Source organism: Mauremys reevesii, linkage group 13, assembly GCF_016161935.1.
Source record: "Mauremys reevesii isolate NIE-2019 linkage group 13, ASM1616193v1, whole genome shotgun sequence".
Lineage (NCBI taxonomy): Eukaryota > Metazoa > Chordata > Testudines > Geoemydidae > Mauremys > Mauremys reevesii.
The window spans coordinates 8,227,246-8,246,670 of NC_052635.1; the positions used below are offsets into that span (position 1 = coordinate 8,227,246).

Here is a 19,425-nt window from a genome sequence, read left to right on the forward strand (position 1 = left end):
ATAGATGATATAAGATCTGGTTTAGAAAATGGGTTGTACAGAAGGTGTCCACAAGAGGATCTCAGTTTTATGGGTCACAGTATGAGAAATACCTTGGAGAAGGTGTTGCTGCCTTTGTATTTAAAGTATTTAAAGAAAATGAAAACCCTCATGTAATAGGACAAACCCTATTTTCATTTCACTTGGAGTATGGAATTAGAATTTGGACATCTAAATCCACTTGGTGCCTTTGAAAATCTCACTTGGATTTTCTCTTTCTGTCATGGAATTTTCAAATACTGTTATTATATTGGATAATTTCATTTATTTTTCTCTTTTTACAGATCACTGTATGTGAATGGAAATCCAAACCAATGTGACTGAGTTTATTCTCATGGGATTTTCTCATGACCCACGCCTCCAAATTTTCCTCTTCTTGGTGTTTTTAGTTATTTATCTAATCACCCTAGTGGGGAACATAGCAATTATGTTGGTAATAAGGGTAGATCCTCACCTCCACACTCCCATGTACTTCTTCCTATCTTGTTTGTCCTTTGTTGATATCTGCTATTCCTCAGTGGTTGTCCCTAAGATGTTGGTGAATTTCCTAGCAAAGCACAAAACCATTTCTGTCAATGGTTGCCTTGCCCAGATGTTCTTCATCCTGCTCTTAGCTGTTACTGAAATTTTCATACTCTCAGCAATGGCTTATGACCGATACGCTGCCATATGTCACCCATTGCATTATGCAGTGACCATGAACAAACGAGTCTGTAGCCAATTGGTGGGTTGTTCATGGACAATGGGACTCCTGTATTCATTGGTCAACACTGTCCTTGTGTTAAAGTTACACTTTTGTGGGCCCAATGAAATCAGCCATTTCAGCTGTGAGCTCCCTCCGCTATTACAACTGTCTTGTACGGGGACGTTCACCAATAAAATAGTTCTTCTTTCTTCTGCTGTGATATTTGGTTTCAGCTCCTTCCTCCTCACCCTGGTCTCCTACATGTTCATCATCTCCACCATCCTGAGGATCCACTCTGCAGAGGGCCGTCATAAAGCCTTCTCCACCTGCAGCTCCCACCTTATCGTGGTGGGTTTATTGTACATGACGGCTATTTTCCAGTACATGAAACCCAGCTCAGTCACTTCACTTGTTTTAGATGAGCTGTTCTCTATCCAGTACAGCATCTTGACCCCCATGTTAAACCCAATCATTTACAGCCTGAAAAACAAGGAAGTGAAAACAGCCTTGAGGAAAATAGTGGGAAAAAATCCAGTTTGTCTTATTTAATGTTTGGCTCAGAATACCATCACCACCATCTTCCTTGTTCACCTCCTCAACCTATTTCACAGCATATGCTGCCCCTTTCTTAGGTTTCTAGTTGTTTAGGATAGTGTCTGTATGTTTATACTGCACCCAACACAATAAATTCTTGAACACTGGTAAGAAAACTCAGTAGGGCTGGTCAAAAAATGTCACTCAATGTTGTTTTTTTCAGACCCATATTACCTGGGTCTTTTTCAAATAGACAACATAGATATCTATTGAATATTTTTTTCTTTTTTTACATCATCAGCAGTTTTAGCCTCTCTATTTAGCAACAGGCTTGTACCATTGTTATGATTTCTTTTTTCCAGATTGTCTTGAAAATGTCCTTCTTATTTTCCTTAGCCCTGCCATTGATGGGATTTTTTCCCTGATGTCTTTAGCTTCCATTATCAATGTTTTACACTTCATAGCTTCTAATATGTATTCATCACTATCTACTTCCCCTTATTTCCATTCGTTATAATTTTGTTTCTATTTTAACTGCTACTTTAACTTCCCTCCTTCACCAGGATGGGCTCTTAACAGCATTTTCTTTTCTCAAAAATGTGGAATGGTGGCTTTTGGGCCACCTATTAAACCTTTTTTAAAACAACTGCTAGTACTAAATAACGGGTTTTTTTGTCTGAGTTTTTCATCACAATAAATTTTGCTCAGATTTTTCCTCAGCTGTGTTTAATTAGGCCTTTTAAAGCACCAGGGGTGTGTGTGTGTATAAATATATTATTGGTTGGGACCATCCTCTGTTTGCCCATAAGAAATGTAGTCAGGTCATTTTCAGTGATCTGTAGGTAAGCACCAACTTCAGGCCATTTATGCAGGAAGCATGCACATTTTTGTTTCTTTGGTCATTAAGTCTATGAAATCCTGAGATGAGATTTTAGGGATAGTAATGGGGAGGGGAAAGAGTTTTTTGTGAGAGTCAGCCGCTTCTTTTTATTTTTATGTATGCAAGTTTTCTCTGAAGTAGCTAAGAGACAATAAGATTGGAACTCCACAGCGTCACTTGCAGAAAGCCACTTTTCACAGGAGAAGTAAACATTGACGAGTGTTTATTAGAGGCTTCCTGAGTTATGTGTGGTATGATGACTGGAACTGGAGAAAAGAACAGAATTATCTGCAGCTAAGCAACAAAGTAAAAGAATCAGTGAGAGGCAAAAATGCATCCTTTAAAAAGTGGAAGTTAAATCCCAGTGAGGAAAATAGAAAGCAGCACAAACTCTGGCAAATGAAGTGCAAAAATTTAATTAGGAAGGCCAAAAAAGAATTTGAAGAACTAGGCAAAGACTCAAAAAGTAATAACAATTTGTTTAAGTACATCAGAAGCAGGAAGCCTGCTAAATAACCAGTGGGCCCACTGGGCATTAGAGATTCTGAAGAAGCACTGAAGGATGATAAGGACATTGCAGAAAAATTAAATTCATTCTTTGAATCAGTCTTCACAACAGAGGATGTGAGGCAGATTCCCAAACCAGAGCCATTCTTTTTAGGTGACATATCTGAGGAACTATCCCAAATAGAGGTGTCATTAGAGGAGGTTTTGGAACAAATTGATAAACTAAAGAGTAATAATTCCCCAGAACCAGATGGTATTCACCAAAGAGTTCTAAAGGAACTCCAATGTGAAACTGAGAACTACGAACTGTCATCTATAACCTATCATTTCAATAAGCTTCTGTACCACATGACTGGAGGATAGCTAATGTGACACTAATTTTTAAATACGTCTCTAGGGGTGATCCTGGCAATTACAGGCTGGTAAGCATGACTTCAGTACTGAGCAAACTGGTTGAAACTATAGTAAAGAACAAAATTGTCTGACACATAGGTTGAACACTATTTGTTAGGGGAATGTCAACATTTTTTTTGTAAAGGGAAATCATACCTCACCAAACTAGTAGAATTCTTTGAGGTGGTCAATAAGTATGTGGACCAAAGGGATCCAGTAGATATTGTGCACTTAGAATTTCAGAAAGCCTTTGACAAAGTCCCTCACTAAAGGCTCTTAAGCAAAGTAATCTGTCATGGGTTAAAAAGGAAGGTTCTCTTATCAGTTGGTAACTGGTTAAAAGATAGGAAACAAAAGATAAGAATAAATGGTCAGTTTTCAGGGTGGAGAAAGGTAAATAGTGGTGCCCCCAGGGGTCTGTAGTGGGACCAGTCCTATTCAACATATTCATAAAAGATCTGGAAAAAGGGGTAAACAGTGGGGTGGAAAAATTGCAGATGATACAAAACCACTCAAGATAGTTAAGTCCAACGCAGACTGACAAGAGTTACAAAGGACCTCACATAACGTAGTGACTGGGCAACAAAATGGCAGATGAAATGCAATATTGATACATGCAAAGTAGTGCATATTGGAAAAAAATAATCCCTACTATATATAAAATTGATTAGATTTAAATTAGCTGTTACCACTCAAGAAAGAGATATTGGAGTTATGGATAAGCTATCTGAAAACATCCAATCAATGTTCAGAGGCTGTCAAAAAAGCTAACAGAATGTCGAGAATTATTAGGGAAGGGAAAGGTAATAAGACAAAACATATCATATTGCCTCTATATAAATCCATGGTATGCCCACATCTTGAATAATGTGTGCAGATCTTGCTGCACCATCTTAAACAGATATATTGGAATTGGAAAAGATTCAAAGAAGAGCTACATAAGTTCATGGAGGATAGGTCCATCAGTGACTATTAGCCTGGATGGGCAGAGATGGTGTCCCTAGTCACTGTTTCCCAGAAGCTGGGAATGAGCAACAGGGGATGGATCACTTGATGATAACATGTTCTGTTTATTCCCTCTGGGACACTTGGCATTCGCCACTGTCGGAAGACAGGATACTGGGCTAGATGGACCTTTTGTCTGTTCTTATGTTCTTATATTCTCATGAATAAATGGTCATTTTTCACAGTGAAGAGAGGTAAATTGTGGAGTCTTCCAAGGACCTGCACTAGGATCATTGCTTTTCAACATATTCATGAATGATCTGGAAAAAAGGGGTAAACAGTGAGGTGGCCAAGTTTGCAGATGATATAAAATTATTCAGGATAGGTAAGCCCAAAGCCAACTGAGAAGAGTTTCAAAGGGATCTCACAAAACTGGATGGCTGGGCAACAAAATGACAGATGAAATTCAGTGTTGGTAAGTGCAAAGTAATGCACATTGGAAAACTTAATCCCAACTGTACACACAAAATGATAGGGTCTACATTAGCTCTTACTACTCAAGAAAGAGATCTTGGAATCATTGTGGATAGTTCTCTGAGAACATCCACTCAATGTGCACTGGCAGTCAAAAATGTTAACACAATATTGGGACCGTTAAGAAAGGAATAAAAATAAGACAGAAAATATCATAATTCTATTATATAAATGCATGTTATGCCTATACCTTGAATAGTGCATGCAGTTCTGGTCACCTTATCTCAGAAAATATATATTAGAATTGGGAAAAGTACTGATAAGGGCAACAAAAATTATTAGGGTGTGGAACACATTCCATATGAGGAAAGACTAAAAAGTCTAGAACTGTTCAGTTTAGGAAAGATACGACTAAGGGGGCATGTGATAGAAGTTTATAAAAGCATGACTGGTGTGGAGAAAGTGAATAAGGAAATGTTATTTACCCCTTCACATAACAGAAGAACCAGGGGTCAGCCAATGCATTTAATATGCAACAGATTCAAAATTTCTCCTTGTTTTAAAATCCAAGGGTTTGGATCGGTGTTCACCAGGAAATTGGTGGAGAAGTCTCTCAAGGCTACCCAGGGAAGGGTTATAGTACTTGGGAAGGAGATATTCTTGCAGGGTGGGGAAGGTAGACAGAGTTATGACTCATAAATAATTTGGGTGGTGGCAGCAAAACCAGCTCTAAGATGGAAATTAAGCTTAGCGGTTCTCATGAAGGTCCCCACCTCTGTACCCTAGAGTTCAGAGTGGGGAAGGAACCTTGACAGGGGCATTAAGGGATCTGGGGCAAAAATCTGTCTGGGGGTGGGTCCTGCTTTGAGCAGAGGGTTGGACTAGATGACTTCCTGAGGTTCCTTCTAACCCTGACATTCTATGGTAAATACAGCTATCAGATGCATTTGAAAGGATTGGTGTGATAATTACACTGTTACATTAAAGAGTTCTGTATTGTTGAAAGCAGTGAAGTGCAAAACATGTTTTTACAGCCCTGGTCAGGAAATTCTGCTAGGTCATGGAGCAATTTAAACACTCACACACATGCAACTTAATAAAAAATGGATATATACCTATCTCATATTGCTGGAAGGGACCCTGAAAAGTCATCAAATCCAGCCCCCTGCCTCCACTAGCAGGATCAAGTACTAATTCTGCCCCAGATCCCTAAGTGGCCCCCTCAAGGGTTGAACTCACAATTCTTTGCTTAGCATGCCAATGCTCAAACCACTGAGCTATCCTTCCCCCAAAGTTTGTACTGGTATATGGCATAGATCCATCAATTGCTTAATCCAATAGCATATCTTGTATTTCTTCAAGTCTAAACAAAGGATGCAATGTGTGACAAAGCCCCAAAATGCGGGCGGGATATCAATTATGCAGGAAACCTAAAATTATACATCATTCCTTCCTTCAATGTGAGAAAACTTAAAATAGTCTTGTGGGTAATGCATTAGGTTTGCTTTCAGAAGAGATCAATTCCCTGCTCCATCAGTGTGGGGGCTTGGGGCAAGTAAATTCATATTTTATCTGCCTCCATTTCTTGTCTGTAACAAGGCTGCATACTGTCTTACCAGAATGACATAGACAAACTAGAGGGGGTTCCAAGAAGGGCCCTGAATCATCATCTGTGTTCAGGGAGGTCCTGCTGAAGCAGGGGACATTGAAATTCTGGCTAATTTTGTGGCGAGCACAATGGAGACACCAAAATGCTAAAGAGCAGAGATACACCGGTTTGGAGGGTTAAGTAATCTGGGACAGCCACAGAGTTGCTGCTAATTAGTCCCTTCAGGAAGCATGAAGGGAACTAGATGCCAGAATGGGACTCTCTAGGTCGCAGTAGGTCCCTGATCTGCTTCTGGAACAGCACAGGTAACATCAGGCTTTTGAAAGGAGGCTAAGAGTATTAGAAATGTAGGTCTGGAAGGAATATTCAGGCCATCCCTTTGTCCAGCCTGTTCTTAGAATCCTCCAGTGATGGGAATCCCACAACCTCTCTTGGAAGCCTCTTCCAGAGCTTAACTACCCTGAGCATTAGAAAGCTTTTCCTAACTTCTAACCTAAATCTCCTTTGCTTCAGATTAAGCTTACTTCTTCTTGTCCTACCTTCAATGGATATGAAGAACACTTGTTCACCATCTTCTTCAATAACAGCCCTCAACATATTTAAAGACTGTTTTCAGACACACCTCTTCCCCCCACCCCCAGTCTTTCTTTTCTCAAGACTAAACATTACCAGATTTTTAAACCTTTCCTCATGAGACAGGTTTTCTAAAACTTTTTTTCTTCATATTTTGTTGCTTTCCTCTGAACTCTCCAATTTATCCACATCTTTTCTGAAATGTGGTACTCAGAACTGGACACAGTACTCCAGCTGGGGTCTCACCAGTGCTGAGTGGAGTAGAACAATTACCTCCCATGTCTAATAAATGCCTCTCATGTTAATAAACCCCAGAATGATATTAACCTTTTTTTTGTAAATGCATCACATTGCTGACTCATATTCAATTTGTGATCCACTATAACCCCAAGATTCTTTTCAGCAGTACCGTCACCTAGCTAGTTTTCCCAATTTTGTGGTTGTGCATTTGAATTTCCCTAAGTGTTGTACTTTGCACTTGCCATTATTGAATTTCAAATAAAAGAAAATTATCTGCTCAGCATACAAGAGGAAACTCGCTAATGGGGAAGAAATTCATCAAAACTGGCTACAATATTCAATATCAAAGGACTTTGTTTTGTTTTTGCTACAAATTTTAAAAATCAAGCAATTGGTACATCACTGCCTGAAAATGATTTGAAGGACTGGAAAAACATATCTTCAATTCTCTCTTCACATGAAAAGTACAGAACATTTGAAATGCTTTCAAAATTGGAAAGAACTTGAATTATGATTGAAAAAAAAGAAAAACTATCAATGAAGAAAATTTACTTGTGATCAACGTAAAAGAAGAATATTGGCAACAAATATTAGTGCCTCTGATTGCTTCAGTGAGAGTTCTCAGTGGGCAAAAGTTAGCATTCTGCAGCTGTGGTAGAAATGAAAAATTATACACTCCAGGTAATGGAAACTTTTTAATATTTGTTAAATACCTACCTTTGTTTGATCCAGTCATGAAGAAGCATCTTCATAAATGTTATCAACTGATCATGAAACACAGGTTCATTGCTTAGGAAACAATATACAGAATGAACTGATTGAAATCCTAGCAAATGCCATTAAAAAGAAATTTGTAGAAGCTGCCTATTCTGCAAAATTCTTTTCAATAATATTCGCCTGTACACCAGATGTGAGTCATGTTGAACAAATGATGATCATTCATTTTGTGGATATGGAAAAGTCTGCAGATAAAGATAATGTTTACGTGCTCATAAAGGAACATTTTTTGGGGTTTCATACCACTGAAGGAGATGACTGGAGCATTTCTGACTGAAACTGTTCTACAAGAGCTTGAAACAATGTCATTATCTGTTGAAAACTTACATGTCCATGGCTATGATAATGGGAGTAATATGAAGGGTGAAGACAATGGTGTGCAAAGGAGAATGATGGAAATCAATCCTAGGACCGTTATTATTTCTTACAGTTCCTCTGCTGCTGCTGCTAGATGCTGTTTGGAAGCAAGCAGTTTCTTTGACATGGTGCAAGGTGTTTATTTGTTTTTCTCAGGCTCAACACACCATTGGGAGATTCTGACTAACAATGTGAGTTCTCTAACTATAAAACCACTTAGTCAGACAAGATGGGAGAGTCAGATTGATGCTTTGAAGCCTCTTTGCTATGAACTCAGAAACATTTATGATGCCATAATTGAAATTTCTGATGATACTACCTTTACTGGATCATCTGGCAATATGGCACATTTAGATGCAGAAGCTCTTGCAAATGGCCTTTCCAAGTTCAAATTTGTGACTTCACTCATTTTGCGGTATAATATCCTTTTCAAGATTAACCTCACTAGTAAGCAGCTTCAAGAAAAGAAATTAAACATACATTTTGCTATTCAAAAACTGAAGTAAACTAAAACTATTCTGGAGGAATTCAGAAGTGATGAAGGGTTCGAAAGAACACTGGGAGATTCTCTCGAGCTTGCTGAAGAAAAAGACTTTCTGGCAGAATTTGAACCAGAGCCAGTTTGCATTTGGCAAAAGAAACAGCAGTTTTCATATGAAGGATGAGACACATCCATTCAGAACCCAAAACAAAGGTTCAAAGTGAATTTCTGCTTCACAGTCCTTGATACTGCTATTCACTCGGCTGACAAAAGATTTCAACAGATGCAGCAGCTAGAGTCAGTATTTGGCTTTCTATATGATATCCACAGCTTGCAAAAGAAAACAGATAAGACAATTTTGTATAAAACTGGATTTGGCATTGACTCATGAAAATTCAAAAGACATTGATGCTACAGATTTCTGTAGTGAGCTTCAGGCTTTTTCAAGACGACTTAAGAAACATTCCACTCCTGAAGAAGTAGTGAAGTTTGTTTGTGAAAATAAACTCACAGTTTTCCAAACACTTTTATAGCTCTATGTATTCTTTAACTTTGCCAGTTTCCTTAGTTAGTGGGGAATGTAACTTCTCAAATTAAAATTGATAAAAAACATATCTGAGTTCAACAATGGTGCAAGAGAGACTTTTTGGACTTGCCACAATGTCAATAGACCATGAAATAGCTGGAAAACTGGATCTAAAAGAACTAGTGACTGAATTTTCAAAACTTAAAGCAAGAAAAGTCATGTTTTAAGAGCACAGTGTTTTTTATTCAGTGTTTTGTAAATACAGGTTAAAGTTCATTGAAGAGTTTTCTTATTTCTTTCTATATTGGATGTGGTGGTAGTGGCAGTTTAAGCAGGATAGCGTAATGGATGGTTTTAGATTTGTAATAGTAAAAAATAATTACCATTTTTAATGCATTTTTATTTGAAATTGGACTGAAATATCATCTAACTGTCGTGTACAAATCTATTCTGAAAATTTTGTGTCTATTTTATCTGATCTAAAAAACATTGGTTGGACAGAGGGACAGACAAATTAAATAATTAAGCCTCTGTTTAATAAATAAATAAATAAATAAATAAAAACATTTAAAAAATATTAAAAGGAAAAAAGGGGCAAAATGTTTCTCAGTTTACCAAAAACCTGAGCCTAGATCTGCCCTTGGGGTTTGGGGGCTCTCATTGCATGGTTCGCCTAGGGTTCCAGTTGCTGACAGCTAGTCTAGGACCACCCCTGTGGACACTTGTCCACTGGGAGCTGGACTGAGACCCACTAAACTCATTACATATAAGACCCAGAAGCAGCCATGTAAGTGTAACTAACTGGAGTCACTCCTACTATGCGATAGATCTGAACTGGAGACCTAGAAATTCATGGTGTGAAGAGCTGACATCCCTGAAGAATGCTGTCCTTGGCTTTCAACAGGTCAGCTACAACCTGAAAATGGCTGTGAATTTATGTTACACGCACACCTTGCCAGTGTGCCTGAACTCTGTCCTCCAGGGATGAGAGGGGTCCCACGCACTCTAAGATTTGTAATGAGAGTGCCAGAATGGTGGGGCAATTAGTGCCCAGAGAGATGGTGCAATTGTGGTGAAGTGGAGACCATGTCACATCACAGAGTAGCATGACACGACTCCCAGCTCCACCATGATCTAATCTTTTGTCATCACTGGTAGCTAGTTCTATAACCTTTTTGCCTAGAGACCAATTGTATTCATTTGGAAATTTCAAGATGAAATTATTACATCCTTATTCCATGTCCTACAGGAATTTATTATTGAGAAGCTGAGATAAATTGTACAGTCTCTGAGGGATCAGGACATTATTGCAACATACCCATCTTAATAAAATTGATGTCTTCTGTCAGTGTTTGCACAATGCACAGTAAACCCATATTCATGATTTTAACAAGTGCAAGTGAGATTGTAATCTGGGTCAGCCCATCTCTGAAGTTTAAAAACAGTTCTGTATTGCTGAGACAATTTCATTGTTCAGTGTGCTTAAAAAACAGAAATGTAATTGCTAATTGTCCAGGGTGCTCAGAGTCAGACAGAACCCTGCAGATTTAATCCCAATGGTCACTGCACAGTACAAAAAGGACCTGCCTCTGAGGATCACTAGCAGACAAGCTTCTCTTCCAGAGGTAAGTGACTTTCAGAAACAGTGGATTTGCCACAGCTGGGAAGGTTTATGAGACAGATTGTGGTGTTTTCCTTCTTTATTGTTGCATCCACATGTGCATCATCCCGAGCTGTTCTCAGCTAAATGATCTCCGGAATTGAAAGGAAAAATGAGCAATCTATCTCTCTGTCTTTCTATCTCTTTTTCCTTCTCATCAAATCATTCCCTCTAATTTACTCTTATCTATCTAATCTGCAGAATTGTCCCTCATCTCTCTTTCTTCTCAAAGGTACTGTGCATCATGCATCTCTACCAAACTAACTAATCTGAAGGAATGACTCTTATCACCCTATTGACTCTGTCTATTAAGGCTGTGACTTTCAAAGACACCTGTAATGCTTGAATCTACAGGATTGTCTCTCATCTAACCCAGACTTCAGAGTTTAGGAGAAAATAAATTTGGTCCAGTTGTGTTCTGGTAATTTAAGAGGAAAGCCAATCTAAATTAGCTCATAGTTAAATATAATAAAAAGAACAGGAGTATTTGTGGCACCTAGACGAGACAAACTGTGCCTCTAAACTGTTTGTTGTTTTAAAATCCGTTTCTCACCATTGTTTTGTATCTCAACAGTGTCATATCTCATTGTCATTAATGGAATAAGACTGAGGAAGCTGTGACAAATATTTGGGTGCTCTGTAATAATTATTAATATTGTATCTGGATTATCCAGTCTCAGACTACAAGAGCACAGCTACAGTGCTGCAGCTACACTGCTGTAGTGCTGATACTGGCCACAGCAACAGAAGAGGGTTTTCTTTTGTTGTAGTAAAACCACCCTCTTGAGAGATAGTCGCTAGGATGACAGAAGAATTCCTCCACTGGCCCAGCAGTGTCTATACTGGGGTCGAAGATGGCTTAACTAGTCTCCCAGTGGTGTGAATTGTTCACACCACTGAGCAATGTAGTTAAGTTTTATGTGTACCTAAGTTGACCTACATTTTAGCTGTAGACAAGGCCTTAGGGAGCAACCTGGTAGCAGATCCAGCCTGTCCATCTAGGGGCAGAGAGAGGAGACTCTGGGTAACAATTGCATAGGGGCTTACACTTAAGTTTCATTGGAGACAATGTCAGAGCGAGTAGCTATAATGGTTATAGCTCACACTTGTGGGGAGCACCCAGTCCAGTTTGAACAGACTGAGTCTGTCTGAGAACCAGGTTCGGAGTTGCACAGACACACAGGAGGATCTGGGCTAGCTAGGTTAAGATAAGGAAAAACCCTGCTCTATCTTTCCTTGTAGAGATGCAAAGGAATGGATGAGACTAAATCTGTGTGCAGGCTGCTTGCTGTTTTAAAATCCTTTTTTTTTTCTCTAATGCTTTGCTCCAATTGCTAAATTAAAAAAAAAAGAAAGAAAGAAAAAGAAACAAAACAAAACAAAAAACCCTTGTTTTAAGGAGGATGTAGATCACTATCACTGGTCACAGCTTCCCAAAGAGAGGAGACACAGGTGGTCAAAACCAAACCCTGCAGGGTGATAAGGGGTCAGTACATGGAGCCGTGTGTCCGGGTTCTTGTCTAAGAATGGAAGGGTGACAAGACTCCACCCAGAGCCGAGTAAGGTGAAGATGCCAAACACTTGAGTTGGGTGCACTCAGAGAGATGAGAAAGGGGAGAGGGATGTGACTGATCCTGTAACAGTGACTCTATCTACTTATGCCATCCTAGCCCCTGAGGTGTTGGAATCCATATGTGATCTCATCAGGACAGAGATATGGAGGGAAACTTAAGTACAGTGACTGAGTTTATCTTTCTGGGGTTCTCGGACCTCCAGCATCTGCAGCTCCTTCTCTTTATCCTGGTCTTACTCATCTACCTCATCATCCTGATAGGAAATAGCCTCATCGTTGCTGTCACGGTGACTGACCTGACGCTCCAAAGCCCCATGTATTTCTTCCTCAGGAACTTGTCAGTCCTGGAGATCTGTTACACCTCGGTCATCATCCCCAAGACCTTGTCCAACCTCCTGTCAGAGCGTCAGATCATCTCCTTCCTTGGCTGTGCAACCCAGATGTATTTCTTCCTCCTCTTTGGCAACTCGGAGTGCTGCCTGCTGGCTGTAATGTCCTACGACCGATATGTCGCCATATGCAACCCCATGCGTTACTCGCTCATCATGAGCAGAAAAGTCACCATTAGATTGGCATCTGTGGTGTGGATTGCAGGCAATGTGGTGGCATTTGAGCAAACGGTCACTATATTCATGTTATCCTTCCATGGGTCAAATAAAATCGAGCACTTTTTTTGCGATGTTATTCCAGTGCTTAAGCTGGCAAGTACAGACACATCCCTGAATGATGTTATCAATGCCATGCTCACTGTAGTGTTCATAATATTCCCCTTTGTCCTGATCATCACCTCCTACGTCTGCATCCTCTCCACCATCCTGAAGATGCGTTCAGCTGAGGGGAGACACAAAGCTTTCTCCACCTGCTCCTCGCACCTCATCACAGTCAGCTTGTTCTTTGGCAGCTGCTTTATCACCTACATGAGGCCCAGTTCCAGTGGTTCTGTGGACACCAACCGAGCAATCTCCTTGCTGTACACGATCATTACTCCAATGTTCAACCCAATCATATACAGTCTGAGGAACAAAGAAGTCAAGGAGGCTCTGAGGAAACTTGTGGGCAGAAGTAGGACTTCTTAGTTCTCACAAAATAAAGTTATTTATCTCCCCTAACCTCTGCACTGTGCCCCCTTCATCTCCAATGCCTGCTTCCCCTCCTGCACTCCTAATCCCTACACCCCCTTCACTACCAATCCCTGCCCCCCTTCTACACCCCAATACCTGCACCCTCCTATGCCCTAACCCCTGCACAGTGCCTCCTTTGCCCCTAACCCCTGCATCCCGCTCTTGCATCCATGTGAGGAAATTGACCTGGATGCACAAAGCAGCTGACATTGCTGCTCGCTCCCCCGCTGGACTGCTGCTCCTCTGCACCCCACAGCTCTAGGGGGCTGTGAGGAGGGCATCAAGGAGCAATGTCAGGGCTTCCTACATCCAGGTCACTTTCCCTGTGGGCTGTGTAAGGGGCGGGCAGGAGAGCAGCAGCTCCTGATGCCTAAGCACATCTGTTGCGCCAAAGAGGGAGCTTGGGTACACTCAATGAAGCCACACCAGGCGTATAGGTATAACCAGTTTTGGTGCCAAAGCATAATAAGCTTCCCAGCCTTCACACGTTACTAAATACTTGATTTGCAGCAACCAAGCAGGCAAGCAAGAATCAATGCTTAGGCCCCTACTCCGACGGACAGTCCCAGAGCCTCCAACCTTCTCCCAGAGCGTTCGTAGCCTGTGCTGCTCCAGCGTGGAGAGTTCCTGGGCACCTACAAGGCCAAGGACCACAGGTTAGACTGCTCATCTAAAGAAATTCTCATACCCATTTTTATCATCATCTATTTCTCAGGGGGCGTATACATCCACACGCAGGCTCTGGCAAGAAACACTTCTGCTTTCTGTTCCCACACTTAACACTCTCAGGCCCGCCTTATCTCTTTACTTTATCCAGTCGCAGTGGCTGCAAGCCAGTCTGGCCGGTCAAAGCCAGTGCACTACTAGCTCCACTCAGGCCATCCTGTAATAACAGGCCAAGGTAACTTGTGGTCAGCCCCAACAACAGCCCAAGTGGGGAAGTGACCTGGATGCAGTGAGTCCTGCTGTGTGCGTTGCGGGGGGAACTGTGTGAAGGAGTGTGTGTGTGTGTGTGTGTGTGTGTGTGTGTGCCTGAGTGAGTGAGTGCGCTCTCTCTTTAAGAAAGCACTTAGGGTCAGGAGCCTGAACTAGGCGTGTTCAGATGCAAGTAGCTGCCAGCAGCTCTGGACCCAGAAGGCAGCAGCACACACAGATTTCCACCCCCACCCCGCCCGTGTCCTGTCACACCAGCTCAGTGGAAATAGGGTACATGGGTGTGAGGGAGGAGGACACCCCACCATCCCCCCCTCCCCCCTGCAGAGCAGACAGGAGTGGTCAGGGGCAACTCCAGGGATGAACCAATGGGGATGGTGGGGTTGGGAGACAGGAACAGAAGCGGCAGAGGAGGGGTACCCCTGCTCTGGAGGAGTCACTTGGCTCTGAGGGCTGGTCGTCCAACTGCCTCTTGCAACTTGGGTTTCTCCCCCGTCCCCAGGCTGCTGCTCCCGGGCCTGCCTGCCATGCTGCCTCCATCAGCCCAGATGTCTCTCAGCAGGTGGTCCGGTGGGAATCCAAACCCTGCGCACAGTGCCCCCTTGGGCAGGCTGCCCTGGAGGGAGGGGGCAGGGGCAGACAGTCCAACCCAAAGGCCAGTCCTGCTTTGAAGGGGTCAACAAGCATGTGGACAAGGGCGATCCAGTGGATATAGTGTACTTAGATTTTCAGAAAGCTTTGAAAAAAATCCTTCACCAATAGCTCATAAGCAAAGTAAGTTGTCATGGGATAAGAGGGAAGGTCCTCTCATCAGTAACTGGTTAAAAGAGAGGAAACAAAGGGTAGGAACAAATGGTTAGTTCTGAGAATGTAGAAAGGTAAATAATGGTGTCCCCCAGGAGTCTGAACTGGGACCAGTAATATTCAACATATTCATAAAAGATCTGGGAAAATGGGTAAACAGTGAAATGGCAAAATTTGCAGATACAAAATTACTCAAGCTAGTTAACTCCAAAGCAGACTGAGAAGAGTTACAAAGGACCTCACAAAACTGAGTGACTGGGCAACAAAATGGCAGATGAAATTCAATATTGATACATGCAAAGTAATGCACATTGGAAAAAAATAATCCCAACTATACATACAAATGTATTAGCTATTACCACTGAGTAAAGTGATATTGGAGTCATTGTGGATAAGTTCTCTGAAAACATCAACTCAATGTGCAGAGGCAATCAAACAAGCTAACAGAATTCTGGGAAACATTAGGAAATGGAAAGGTAGTAAGACAAAAAATATCATATTGCTTCTATATAAATCCAGGGTATGCCCACATCTTGAATACTGTGTGCAGATCTGGTTGCCCCATCTCAAAAAAGACAGATTGGAATTGGAAAAGAGCTTCTGTATGAGGAAAGATTAATAAGAGTGGTTCTTTTCAGCTTGGACAAGAGATGAGTAAGGGGGGTGTAGCAGGGTGGTTATCCCGCTCCTGCCCTGAAGGGCTTAAAACAGCCCTGGGGGAAGGTTGTGGCTGGGAGCTGCTAAGCTGGGCTGATTGGGAAGTGACTGCAGCTGGGCCGTGCCCCCGTCAGGCTACAGCTGGCCTGTATAAAGAGGCTGTGAGCCAGGAGCTCAGGAGTCTCTCTCAGTTTGTAGAGGGAGAAGGGCCTGGCTGCAGGGAGCTAGAGACAGGGTACCTGAGTGGAGCAGGGCTGGGGAAAGGTGGAGGAGCTGGGGAGCTCTAGCTTGGAAAGCCCCATGCTGCGGCCTAGCATTGGGCCAACAGGTACTGGGGATTGCAGAGGGCAGCCCAAGGGTATGCAAAGGCAGCAGGTCCAAACCCAACCTTGCCAGTGATGAGTGGCTGATACTGCAGTCTGCCCCAGGGCACAGGGGCTAGATGATGATTGGCAGTAGCCTGATACTGAGGTGAGGTGGGGATAGTGGGAGGGGGTTCGCTGGGGAGGGGAGACCCTGAGAGAAAGGAGTTACTGCCAGGGGGCAGCACCACAGATAAAGGGGCACCGGGTCCTAGGAGGGACACGGAGGCCAAGAGGCAGTGGATCACTGGTGTGCAGAGGATGCTCCGGAGCTGGAATGAGCTAATTCCTAGAAGTCACCAGCAGGAAGTGCCGCAGGGGTGAGTCTGCTCGTCTACAGGGGGATATGATCCAGGTCTATAAAATCATGACTGGTGTGGAGAAATTAAATAAGGAAATGTTATTTACTCCTTCTTATAACACAAGAACTAGGGATCACTAAATGAAATTAATAAGCAACAGTTTTAAAACAAACAAAGGGAAGTATTTCTTCATACAACGCACGGTCAAACTGTGGAACTCTTTTCCAGAGGATGTTTGGAAGGCCAAGACTGTAACAGGGTTCAAAAAAAGAAATGGATAAGTTCCTTGGCAGATAGGTCCATCAATGGCTATTAGCCAGGATGGGCAAGGAGGGTGTTCCTGGCCTCTGTTCGCCGGGAGCTGGGAATGGGTGACAAGGAATGGATCACTTGATGATGACCTGTTCTGTTCATTCTCTCTGGGACACCTGACATTGGCCACCGTCAAAAGACAGGATACTGAGCTAGATGGACCTTTGTTCTGACCCAATATGGCTGTACTTATATTCTTAACATTTGACCAGGGTAGAATCAAGGAATTTTAATCCATCAAATGCTTCCTTTGGTAGGCTATGGAATAGTCTCCAGATGAAATTATCCATTGACTGCCATACTTGTGCACTAGCCAGAAAACATCACTGCCTTCAGATGTCTGCTCAAAACTGGTTAAAATTAAAATTGTGTACCTAATTAATGCAACACTTTTGAGCCTCCATAACAAGCTTTTCTCGTCCCTGAGCTGTGGAAAAGAGATCCCAATAGACGCACACAGGTGCTGTAATAATTACCTCAAACCCATCAGTTAAAATGCTAGTTCTTCCTGGAAAGCATTAGAGAACTTAGCATAAAAAGAAGGGTTGCAGATCATGACAACACTGAATCTTCTGAAAGGACCAAAGATCCTGAACCACTGGAATTGATCTAATATATATGAGGTATTTTTTTATGTTCTCCCTGTCTGCTGTTTTTCATTCATGTTGTATCAGACCACCTCCCTGGCTAAATGGATTCAGCTACCAAGCTCTTCTATAATCCTGGGCTCTTGTCCCTTCAGTTAAAAGTCTCTTTGGGGAAAGTTCTCTTTTTAGGTTAAGGGTGGTGAATGACATTCTGGTTATGGTAAGAAGCCTTTCTAAAGAAGTACCTTATAACATGACCTGATTAGCCTAATCTCCTTTGGAAACTGATTCTACAATCAGATATACTGAACTGAGGAAGCTTGACCCAGATCTTAGGCTAGTGTAGCTCTGAATACCTCCATCAGCTGAAGAGACGAACCATAATCTTCATGAGTTTCTCTCTGGGATATCTGACCTGCCTTGGCTCAGATGACCACAAATGCCTTCTTTGTTCATAGAGTGAGATGCAGTCTCTAAATGTAGCTGTAACTGACCTATTGATAATTCTTCACAGTAGAGTAGCCAGTCTTAAATATTTGATTCTTCTGTGGAACACACCTAATAAGGGAGACAGACTTTGCCATAAAATTGCATGAGATGTTCTGAAAATTTTGAGTGTAATCAAAAAAGGGGAATTTTTATCAGAGTTGGGAGTATTTCTTCAGAACTCTAGGGCTAAGAATATGGCACACTGTAGTAAGGATATCTTTTTGTTCAGGCAATGTGGAATAATGGGAAGAGCAGTGAAAGAGTAATTAGGTGACCTGGAATCAGTTCTACAGACCAGAAGTACTTTGAGATCTTTAGAAGAAATGTGCTATGCAAGTGAGAAGCATTGTTATTATTATCACTAGGGTCAAAAATATTAATTCCCTTCCCCTATCTTAATTTAAATTATGGACAAAATAAATTGTAGTTGGAATTACAATTGGATATAATGGCTTTTCTTTCCCCCCAAATTATGTTGTGTAATGTTCATTAAATAAAACCTGTGCCCCAGAGGAAGTGGGGTGTGTGACACCCTTCTTTGCCACTGTCATATAATTAGGATATATTTTGTACAAAGTATGCCTTGTGATGAATCATTCTAAAAGTCTTGAACTGCTAGACATTAATATCTCATTGGATTGTATGTGCTATCATCATATGTGAATATATGAATTTTGGCTATGTTACTGAAACGTGAGGTTGAAAACACCCACAAGTAGCCTTTCAGGTACAACAGTAAAAAGACCAAACAGTGTTAATGGCTTATTGAGGAAATGCACACAAGCACAAGGATTACCCCAGAAAATGTGTGTAATAGAAAGAAAGAGCCTGAAGCATGGGTCTGGGGCATGGTGTAAGGCTTGAACCAAAGTCAACACAAGTTATGTTATGAGCAATAGTAAGGCCCTGTTAAAAGCAGATGCTTACCTGCAAGCCAGTGTTCAGTACACAGACTCGGCACCAGTACTGCTAGCATTGCTAAAACAATGAATATGCAAACACATTCCAGCAAGCCAACAGAAGAACACCCCAATGTAGCACATAATAAAATGGTTTGACAAAAGTAATGAATAGTGATATTTTGTCTGAAACATTAGGAGGAAAGTACAAGGGGAGGTAACAAACATATCATGAGATGCATACAGTGATACATAAGAAGTTTATCCCAGGTTGTTTGCTTCAGTCTATAGATGTTGAAATACCTCTCCTTAACCCTTTGTCCATCCTAGGGGGCTGTGGAAAATCCTGCCACTGACTGAGCTGTGTCCATTGTCACATGCATACATGTCTTAGTATCCTCGTAGAGTCTGCCAGGTGCTATTACCATGCTTTGTCAACAATAAACCTGGCCAGGTGCCTTCTCTACTTACCCAAGTCTTGTGGTCATTGGGCAGTTTGACTGAGGTCTGCTGTGCCAGCTGTCTGTGTAGGGCTGGGACAGCACACAAAGAACACACATGCAGAGCCAAATATCTGATAACATTGGTGACCCCGACGTGCTCTTGGTAATAGCACCTGGAATCTATGATGGGCATAATACAAAAAGAGAGAGTGACCGAGAGACCTTCAGTTTGTCCTGTTTCCACAATGGTAACTTCATTTAAA

At 41.8% G+C, this 19,425-nt stretch overlaps 1 protein-coding gene and 1 pseudogene across 1 annotated transcript; both read left to right on the forward strand.

The window, feature by feature from the left end:
- Positions 1-331: 331 nt before the first annotated feature.
- On the forward strand, positions 332-1,273 carry LOC120379916 (annotated as a pseudogene).
- Positions 1,274-12,384: 11,111 nt separating this feature from the next.
- Positions 12,385-13,329, forward strand: LOC120379917 (olfactory receptor 10A7-like). Its single transcript, XM_039497433.1, has one exon. It carries the CDS (start codon positions 12,397-12,399, stop codon positions 13,327-13,329), a length of 933 nt encoding a protein of 310 aa, XP_039353367.1. The 5' UTR covers positions 12,385-12,396.
- The last annotated feature ends 6,096 nt before the right edge of the window (positions 13,330-19,425 follow it).